At 43.1% G+C, this 11,321-nt stretch overlaps 1 protein-coding gene across 1 annotated transcript; it reads right to left on the reverse strand.

Moving 5' to 3' along the window:
- Positions 1-1,069: 1,069 nt before the first annotated feature.
- On the reverse strand, positions 1,070-10,288 carry LOC134440684 (RING finger protein 148-like). The gene is made up of 7 exons (XM_063190810.1): positions 9,600-10,288; positions 7,728-7,975; positions 5,295-5,366; positions 4,553-4,635; positions 2,669-2,756; positions 1,806-2,019; positions 1,070-1,179 (listed from the first exon to the last, which is right to left on the reverse strand). Exons 1-7 carry the CDS (start codon positions 9,985-9,987, stop codon positions 1,070-1,072), a joined length of 1,203 nt encoding a protein of 400 aa, XP_063046880.1. The 5' UTR covers positions 9,988-10,288.
- Positions 10,289-11,321: the final 1,033 nt, after the last annotated feature.

Below are 11,321 nucleotides of genomic sequence, written 5' to 3' on the forward strand. Positions count from 1 at the left end.
CAACCAGGATGGCATGTAGGCCTACCAGTACGTGAGCTTGGACATGCTTCATGCTTTAAAAATATTGGCCTATGAGTCGTTGACGAATGCAATGTGAACTCTGTAGCCTAGTCTTTAACCTCAGTCCTACATGATATCTTCTACGTACTTCGCAACTATATAACCAGTCAGCCCAAACGGTTATAATTAGCCGGCTTCTCATCCATTTCTAAGTCACATTCCAGCTTGCACCTCACTGCACAAAGTCACTTCAAAGATGTGCGGCGAGTTAAAATTGGCTCCCTGACGCGCAAAGCCGAACGTGTGCGCAAATTCAGCTCCTTCTTGTCTGTGTTGAGGTGGGGGTGTCAACAGAGTGCAAAAGGTGGCAGTTTTCACAACTATATTCATATCTCTTGAGACTAAATTCCGTGCAACGTTGACAAGTCGGTTCACCAAGAAATGTCTCTGCTGAGAAGACGATGGGCAAATATAGTAAGACAGTGACGTCTCAGCACGGGTAGTTCTAGACCTAGGCTACAGCCACCACTGATTTTAAAATAATCTCCCAAAGGGAATTGAATCATAGAGTAACCGTAAATTACCAGTGAGATGACTAATATCACTAAGGCCTATGTGAAATGACTCATGTTAGTGGCTATGTGCGTAGGCCTAGATTGATTTCACAGGACTGAGATTCGTTTTCAATTTTTCTTTATTTGGATTTTACATTATACACGTATATGTGACAGTAACTTAATCTTTTATGGAATACTCCACGAATCTGTACAGGTAATCTGTAGATTCTCAGAATCTGTAGCTCTTTTAAACAGGAAAATAACTAATTTGATAAAAACAACAAATCCAGCTCAAAGCTATCATCCAGTTCTGTCTCCCATTGAAGATGGGAGAATGGGCAGATAACCAAACCAAACCCATTTGAGAACGTAAATAGACTTTAATCTTACAAAGTGCATTTTTTTTCTCGAAAAGATGCTCTGATTTTGAACATTTCCTTTGACATTCGACATTTACCATTGCAATATTGTACTGAGTTCCCCCAATGGGAGAATATCACATGGATTCCACTTCATTTTAAATCCAAGCTGTTGGAGTCTCCTTCAAAAGCTGCGTTGTCGTGAATCTCTTTAGCCTCTTTAGCCTGCTGTGGCTCTTGCTTGGGTTCACTTTCACTGGGTGCTGCAGTTACAAAGCAAACATGTACAGTGGACATGGCATCAGATGACAGCAACATCATTATACACAATGAGCTAAACAGCACTCACATGATAACAGAATCAATCAAACAGGGTCAATTGGTCAGGAAAAATATCTTCAGACATTACTATGACAATAATATTTGTGAGTTTAAAAAAAAAAACCTCCCATAACTCATTGTTTGTTGTTCTTAGCCTATATTATGCTGTGATAATCACGGCACAATGTCTTACAGATGGTATGACACAGCCTTTCCCATGGACACGCACTGTGAATCATCATCATCAGTGATCAGACGAAATATTTTGCTGTTTAATTTAAAGAGATTGGTCTTTCTAAGGAGTGCTTGTTTTATCTGTCCTGTTACCGGTACTCATTCAGTACTTTTCAAATCTGTGGGAGTTTTTTCTGTAGTTGTTATTACTGTAATGACCAGAAGGGGGATACTTTTCAAATTTTAAGCAATATCAATGGAGTTGCAATGGACTTGCCTTAAACTGATGAAATTAGAATCATCAATCAATGTATTCGCACTGTACAGCACAATATCATAGCTACAAAGTTGACCCAAGTGCTTTGATTCAACCTGTAGTCCACTCAACACTCACCCTGCCTCTGTTGTGGTGCTGCTGGGTCAGACTCCTCAGGGTCGGTCAGTGACACCTCGTCGAAGGTCTCATAAAATGGGTCAGAGTTCTCATATAAGTCTTGACGCATGGCTGGCTGAAACCTGACATCTAGTGGGGCTGTATGTGATGGTGGGTAAAACCTGACATCTAGTGGCGACGTGCTGGACCCAACATTGACCTCCTCATCCACAGTCTGTGAGGGAATGAGGAGAAAAAAGATTAAAGAATAAAAGCAAAGACAGATTTGTTGATTAAAAACTACACAGACAGACAGACAGACAGACAGACAGACAGACAGACAGACAGACAGACAGACAGATAGATAGATAGATAGATAGATAGATAGATAGATAGATAGATAGATAGATAGATAGATAGATAGATAGATAGATAGATAGATAGATAGATAGATAGATAGATAGATAGATAGCTGTACAGCACTTTTCACAGACAAGACAGTGCTTTACAGTTATGATTATGGCAGGATTATGGGGGGGGGCGTTAGTAGAGATATTAACAGACACAGACAGAGAGTAGATAGAATTGAATTTTAAGGATACTTTATTAAAACAATTTGTACAATCAGATCATATTACACTCTCATAATGTATCAAAGTAGATTAAAGAAAACAAACCAAAATAAAGACATAAAGAGATGAATAGAAAAACAAAACAATTTACAATAACCACTGTGCAAATACTAAATCCTCGTTGACAATAGAGCAGACAGCATCTAGAGAGAGAGAGAGAGAGAGAGAGAGAGAGAGAGAGAGAGAGAGAGAGAGATGTGAGCTCAGCTGTAAGCTGTATGTAAGTGAGGTGGAGTGGTGTTGGTGACTGACCTTGACTCCCAGGATGTTGCATTTGCACATGGGGCAGGTGCGATGCTCCAGCAGCCAGGGCTCGATGCAGGCCTTGTGGAAGAAGTGCCTATACGGGAGAGAGGGAGAGGGAGCAGACGTTTCTCTCTTTTGCACTCATCCCAGACACATCTCACGCACATCCACGCATTTCTTTTTGCCGGGTGCAGGGTCAAAACCCAAAGTAGGGCAAGGAAGGGCTGCACACCGATGAGCTCCCTTTAAATCCATTTTTATTTCTGTGACATTTCGGGTCACCACGGCCCTTCCTCATTTTCGCACTCAGCCTCGGTCTCAGTCACGCCTCCTCTAATGACATCATAAAAAACTGACAACCCGAAAGTAGTAATAAAAAAACACCACAGCTGTCCCTGCTGAGTCATTTTATGTTTGAGTAGCCAGGTGAGATTCTGGAACATAATGGACTATAAGAAAATGGACACATCAAAATCTACCTCATAAAAAGACTAGAAAATGGAGGTAGGTGGTGGTGGTGGTGGTGGTGGTGGTGTCATGAGAAGTCTAGGTCATTAGCCCCCTTTGGGCCTCTGAAGTGAAGGAGAAAAGGACAGAAAAGGTAGCCTGGTCCTGCCAGGCACCGAGGCCTTATCTGAGCTGTACAATAGGTAACTGGATCCAGCAGGGCCTATCAGCTGAGGCTAGGGGCAGAAACCACACACCCAGACTTTCCAGCCCGAGGCCAGATAAGGCAGCTGCGATCAGGGCGCGTACAGCATTATATGACAGAATGGGACTACTGTGTAACAATGAACAATGCCTTGATTTATTAGCATGCGTTTGTACATCTAAATCGGACAATTCCACGATTGGATGCATTTTGCACACCTGAAACGGATTGACGTGTCGGAAATGACCCAATTAGCTCGCAGATCAATGACCTGTGAAAATAATATTCAGGATTTTTTGCAAACATTGTGCGGCACGGGCTCTTGAAGAATAAATGATAAATCTACAAGTCAATAAGTTATTAGCTGCTTTGGTTTTCATGTTACTTTCATGCACAATTGCTACCAGCAGAGGTGAATGCTAGTGCTATGAGCAAAAGAAAGCAGGTAATATTCTAGGACGTTAAGCTTGTGTGCAGAGGCCTTCCAACAGGTCATGCTTGTGTGTAGAAGCCTACCTGAAGGACACAGCTAATATTGTAGAAGGTCTGCAGTTATGAGTAAACGGTTAGGGCAGGGCTATTCAAATGACGGCCCTGAGGCCAGATGCGGCCCTTGGACGGCAAGGTTCTGGCCCCCCACAAGGTCAGAACAAAATGAAAACAAATATGTGTGCTATCAGTGTCTGTGCGCAATTTGCGATCAATAGCACTTCAGGTTAGGGATATTTTATGCACGAGAGTGACATCTTTTATCTGAAATAGTCTCATAATAGACCATCAAGGCTACTAAGAAATAGAAAAGCGAATATCTCTTCTGTCTGGAAAGTTATACGCTTGTTTCACACACTCACTTTGGACATTGCATGTCGTTACATACATGAGTATTCCATGTTCTGCCCCTTTACGAATACCCCTGGGTTAGGGCATCAGACTTGAAGTCCAAAGGTTGCCTGTTTGACTCTCGACCCGCCAGGTTGGTGGGGGAAGTAATTAACCATGCTCTCCCCCATCCTCCTCCATGACTGGTACCCAGAGCAATGGTACTGTCCCGCCGCACTGCTCCCTTTTGGGTGCCAATGGGGCTGCCCTCTTGCACGAGTGAGGCATAAATGCAATTTGTGTGTCGTGGAGGGTCACAATTACAATGGGAGTTGGAGTTTCCCATTTGGGCTTTCACTTAACTTTCACCCAGGATACAGGTGATATTCTACAAGTCAGGTTTGTGTGCAGGAACCTACCCGCAGCTGAGGATCATGACCACTTCCCCCCGCTTGTAGCCGTCTATGCACACTGCACAGGTATGGCTGTCCGTCCCCACCTCCTGTCAACACGCACGCACGCACAAACACACAAACACAGTGAAGGAAGTTAGCGGAATGTGATCCTTACTGCCAATACCTATGATGATTTGTTTAGTCTCTGCATTTCATTATTTGTTGGAAATTTTACTTTTCAAGACTTTGTTAGTACGGCAAGCACATTTTATATTTTATAAGGCAGATGAGAAAAAAACAGCTACCTTTGCTATCTTGCTACCTTTGCTATCTTGCCAACCAGCTACTTCAATTAGAAATCTAAGAGGAGAGTGGCAGTGTCATTCGAACCCCTTGTTTTCATGTGAGGGTTAGGCACAGGAATGCCATAACAAACGGTGCTAACCCTGCAGGTGTACAGTACGTGAATCGTGTCCAAGTTCAGACCACCGTTCCGTGGTTGGACGTATTGGACGTGTTGGGTGATGTCTGTAACGTGTTTCTTATTTCCTCAGTAGGCCTATCCAGTATCACTGCTAGACCCCATCTACACTGTCACCCCCAACAAGAAAAAAACAACACACACACACACACACACACACACACACACACACACACACACACACACACACACACACACACACACACACACACACACACACACACACACACACACACACACACACACACACACGCCTTTATAGTGTTTGCGAGTGACATAACATACCTCATCTCCTTTCTTCAGTGTTCGAACCTGCAGGCTTTTGATTGCTTTCTCAGCAACAGACTTTAGATGTCTCTGTAAATAAACAAACAGTTACAGCCAGTTAGATGGTTGGGAAGTTTTCTCATTTATTTAACCCATTAAGACACACCGTTATAACACTGTTGCAGTTACCAAAATGGAAATGACCTCATAGTGCATTACTAAAGGCTCCGTGTTACGTCATAGTAGTGTAGTACTGTGGTAGCTATCTTTTCAATGACTTTTACAGCGTGCCACCGGAGGTAATAAGGCGTACATTATGGGGCTACACCCCCTGAGAGAACATATAAAGCAATGAAATTGGTAACACATTGTTTTTGAATCAAATGCAAGTTAAACATTAGAGAAATTAACAGCTTCTACTAAAAGAAAGAAACGTCAGCATTCTCTCCAGACCTCAGGAGTTTTTTAGACGGAGCAAACTCATAACAAAGAGTGCCACCAGAAACTATGCTACACATTCTACCAGGAGACCATGTCAACATGAAAAATGTTCTTCTGAGTGTGAAGAGGCCCAACCCAGCCCACGGGGAGCAGGTCAAGAGCCGTCAGGAATGGCTATAAAAGTGTTGTTTTGGTACGGCACTGTTCCAGAAGACGCTGTTTTTCAGTTTTTATAGACGCTCCATATCATAGGCCTGTACAGTAAGTACGAAGGTCCCCAGCCAGGAGGATATCAATCTATAGCCTATCGTTTCATAACCGCACTCTGGGAGACTGCCTACTGCTGCTAAATATACCTAGACCTCCATCACCATTTTGGCAAGAATTCAGGATGCCTGTACTTCTATAGTTTATATAGCTCAAAGGTACCTCAGCAACAGTAACGACAAGATCTTAGCTTTTACAGTGGAATAAATGAAGAGTTCAGATGCAAAACCCCCTAAGTGCCTTTTCAGATATTGATCTTAATTCATTTTTATTTAATACAAAGCTATCAAAATTGCATTTTTTTATTTTTATTTATGTAATATAACTAATTATATATATATTATCAAGTATGTGAATGTAAATCAAACCAACAACCGGGTTCTCTAAAAATATAGAAGTTCAGGTCTTCAGAAATGGAGTTAGGGGGTTTTGCATCTGAACTCTTCAAATGTAGGGCACAAACCACATCAGCGAATTGACCTCAAGGTTCTTGTGGTTCGGTAGAGACTTACAGTAGGTGAGGGTTGAGTCTCAGATTTATTTTTGTTGTGACACAAAAGGGAGCAGCGGTGTCTGCCCTTTGTCTACACCTGACCTGATATTTCATTCTTATATGACTTATAGGACAGAGGTAACTGGGTAGGTTGGGTGTCATAATAGAGACCGCACACTTGACATCCTTGTGTTACGTTCATTCCATAAATGGAATACGTAGTAGAATCATTTCAAATACAAACCTCTGTCAATCTGAAACTGTATTAGCCTTTGTCCTACAACTTTCGCATGGGGTGTGCACTCTTTTCAGCAGAACTGGATGACCAGAGGCGATTCTAGGGTCAAGTGGGGCCCCAAGCAAAAAATGCAAAATAATGAACATTTGAACCAAAATTGCCACTACTGTGGGAAAGTGTGGGCTGTTATCCACTATCTAGGTGCTTGGGGGCCCCAAGCGGCTGCCTGCCTTGCCTGGTGGCAAGATGCGCCTCTGTCGATGACTATGTACCCAATATATGTCTATGCCACTGTGGTAGCCTGAGACATGTGAGACATGACACATTTTTTTTCTCACAACAAAAAGGCCGGTGCATGAAACACCTGGGAGCCATGTCCTGCTGACAGGCAGTGATGGGGTACTTGACAAGTGACACAAGTAAAATGTCTTAGGACTTGATATTAATGTCTTGTGTGAGGTTGGCATAGTAACGTCAAGGTATACTTATTTTCAAAGTGCACCTCCATGATGTTGTTGTGGGTACCTGACCCACCACACACACACACACACACACACACACACACACACACACACACACACACACACACACACACACACACACACACACACACACACACACACACACACACACACACACACACACACACACACACACACACACACACACACACAGGGCTGCTGCTAAGGTTTTGGGGCCCTAAACATAACTGATTAGGAGGCCCCACTCATAATGAAATAATAATAATTATACGGTTTTTAGTCGATCTCAATTTAGGAGGCCCCATTTTTGGGTGCAAAGTAGCTTGAGGTCCTCTGCTTACTCTGCCTAGCGGCGGCCCTGCGCACGCGCACACACACACACACACACACACACAGACACAGACACACACACGCACACACGCACACACACACACACACACACACACACACACACACACACACACACACACACACACACACACACACACACACACCCTCACCCTCACCCTCACCCTCACCCTCTCCCTCACCTCTTCCCTCCTCAGTATAATGTACTGATGGATCTTCTTGATGGTGACGATGGTGAAGTAGACCAGGGTGATGGCGGTGATGGCGAAGAAGGTGAAGGACATGATCCAGATCCAGATGGGGTTGGCCAGGGAGCCGTGCACGTTGCCCAGGTCGATGGTCATGTAGACATCCGCTCCCGTCCGTATTTGAGAGACGATGTCTTTGCCCAGTTCGTTGCCGATCATAATGGTAACGATGCCTTCCGCATCTGCAGAATCACAGTGTGCACACACTGATGACACGTGCTGTACAGTGCACTGGCTGCTGGAAAACAAGTCTTGTACTTGTTGAGTGAATAAGAAGGTATGCTTACAATATAATCACACGCACACGCACACGCACACGCACACGCACACACACACACACACGCACACACACACACACACACACACACACACACACACACACACACACACACACACACACACACACACACACACACACACACACACACACCAATAACCCTGAGCCACCCATAATTCACACACAAACAACCACACACACACACGCAAGCGCACACACTTTTTTTATAGTTTAAGTTTCTCCATTGACTATTGAAACATAAAGCCTGACCACTGACTTAACTCTGCATACTTTTGCACATTAATAACTTCCCAACTTTTGATGATTGATTTCAAACAATGGTGACTCATTTTCCCACCCCTTCTTATATATAAAATACAAAAATAATATAAAATACAAAACTTGGAGTGCTGTGCTGTTCTCTTTATTTCGTGTATGTTTGAGGAACGAGCACCCAGTTGCTGTTTACTTTGGTTGAGTTGAGCACGTTACACCACTTGGTTCCACCCCTTCTTATCAAATGAAATTGCATTAGTCATAGGTTAATGGCATCTAGGTGGCCGTAAGTTCCTCATGAAAACTTGTTTAAGTGTTGGCAATTAAGTTAACTAGCAGTTACCTTTGTGTAGATTTTTTTTTTTTTACAGTTACCCTGAAACAGCATTTTGGCACATGGCTATAACACAGGAGATGGGCAACAGGTGACCAGTCACAAAGCTTTGACGAACAAAGGTTTCATGGAGACTTACGCAATGTTTGCGTTACTGATAAGACGCCATTTTAAGTGCCAATGTTGTTAAGCTGGCACATGCCACTACCTACATTGAAAGGTTGGACACTAGAGGCCATGCTGTACAATTGTCAAATTTGAAAAGAGATAATGATAGTAATAATAATTTAAAAGTTTAAAATGATGTGAAGAGAGAGGTAGGGGTGTTTCAATTCAAGTTGACATCCTTCTGCCACAAATTTACAGTGGCTGAATAGCAACAGGTTTAAAGTCTTGATTTCAAGGGGTTTGACAAAATTGTTGATCCAAATAATGTACAGGATGATTACCTGGTTTTGAAACAAAACAGGAATGGATTTAACGAGTTATGAGCATCTCCAGCGTGGAGATTCAATAGCAGGTGCATGTAGAGGCAGTGAAAAAGAGACCTTTCTGAGGCATGCGAGCAGGTAACTATTTGATCCCCTACACCAGGTCTCACATCACGCGCACACTTGGACTCACAGACACAAATACACTCATACGCACACACACACACACGCAGAGAGAGAGAGAGAGAGAGAGAGAGAGAGAGAGAGAGAGAGAGAGAGAGAGAGAGAAATTACCTCAATGATCTCAAACACAAACACAAACACAAACACAAACACACTCACACACACACACACACACACACACACACACACACACACACACACACACACACACACACACACACACACACACACACACACCATTTACTTTCCATATCTCTTCAAAGACATTGTGTTCCCTTGCCTGCTGCCTGCTGCTGATACTGTACCTTGGTGGCTCATGACACTGGTGTCATTGCCTCTGCCATCAATGTTGTAGATGACCACCGCAGAAGCATTGTACCTCTTGGCGGCATTGACCTTCTCCGTGTAGGTGCAGTTGCCCCTCTTGATGAGGGCGATCCAGGGCGTCTGGGTGGCATTGAAGGTGGTGTGGTTGCAGGCCAGGGGGTCCTCGTTGGGCAGAACCAGCAGGCCGCTCTCGGCGAGCAAGGGGGAGTGCTGTCCGTACAGGCCGCATTCACAGGGCCCGTAGGTGCTGTTGTCACTGGTGACACTCACGTAGGCCGTCCAGTAAAGCAAACTGTAACTCGAGCACTCCGCCACCCAAGTCAACAGGCAGATCCAGGCAAAGAAACGCCGTCCATTCCAAGTCATCTCTTTTGTTTCTTCTTCTTTTTTTCCTGCTCCCCCCTTTTTTGGTTCTGCTGTTTGAGAATGTCAGTTATTTTGCCTCTTTCGCTTTCCCCTTCCCTTTCAGCTACGGTCGCAATGCAAATCCATGTGATGACTGGCTGGACTGCCGATACCTGCTGGAAAGGTAATCAGATAGCCTGGTGTGGTAATCTAAGACTTCTCTACGTCAGCTGCTCAGAGGTTGTGCTATCTAAGTGGACCTTGAACACCGGTGGAGCTTGGTTGGTTTGTGTTCTCTTCCAGCAAGGGCAGGGCATCACAACTGACTCAAACAGAGAGGCCACTTTGTCAAAGAAAAAAAATGAGGAAGTAACTGAGCAAGATGGGCGTGGATTTGTTAAAACAAAGTTCATGGATTGTTTACTTTGCAGAGCATTCAGAATGAAAGAGTTGGAGGGTGGATGAAATGCTTGCACCTGGAAAACAATGGTACACTGCAGGTACATAGAGTGGAATTAAAAGGAAGAAGAATGTAAAAGGAAGAAGAAGAAGAAGAAGAAGAAGAAGAAGAAGAAGAAGAAGAAGAAGAAGAAGAAGAAGAAGAAGAAGAAGAAGAAGAAGAAGAAGAAGAAGAAGAAGAAGAAGAAGAAGAAGAAGAAGAAGAAGTCTTTCATACTCACTATGTAACACAACTATGTAATATGCACAATTGCTGTACTTCCACCATACATGTATTTCTACTTTACCCCTGGTACTTGGTGAAATGTTTGTGAGCCCCCTTGTGTGTAGCACATACTGTATCTAAAGAAGAAAATTAGTGACAAAAGGATGTTCCCCAAAACACCATACTAGACTTAATCACTCTATGGATTTCTTTGCTTCCTTTGTACATTAGGATCAGTCAAAATGTTTCCACCAATTCACTGCAAATAGTTAGTTAGGCCATTAAACCCTATGGGTATCTGGCCTTTCACACTGTTTTCAAGAGAGTTGGCTTGTCAGGTGTCTATTAGATAAATAGAATATGAGTGGATTAATTCAAATAATTAATAAATAATAATTTAATTAATGATGCTAAGACCATATTTTATTTTGATATGACTTTTCAGGTGCACAGGTTTAACCTGTGAAAAGTCATATTGAAATAAAATATGGTCTTAGCATCATCCCAATAAGACTTCAGTTCTTCAGTTCACTTGTTATGTGACAATATTCTGAATTAATGGGCTTCATGTTGCACAGCATCAATTGGCAGTCTACATTTTACCTGGAACACGCCACTTTACTTCAGTAAATTAATTACTTCGTAAAATATGACACTACTTTGGATTTTTACCTCAGCTAAGGAGGTTATG

This window comes from Engraulis encrasicolus, chromosome 23, assembly GCF_034702125.1.
Source record: "Engraulis encrasicolus isolate BLACKSEA-1 chromosome 23, IST_EnEncr_1.0, whole genome shotgun sequence".
Classification (NCBI taxonomy): Eukaryota; Metazoa; Chordata; class Actinopteri; order Clupeiformes; family Engraulidae; genus Engraulis; species Engraulis encrasicolus.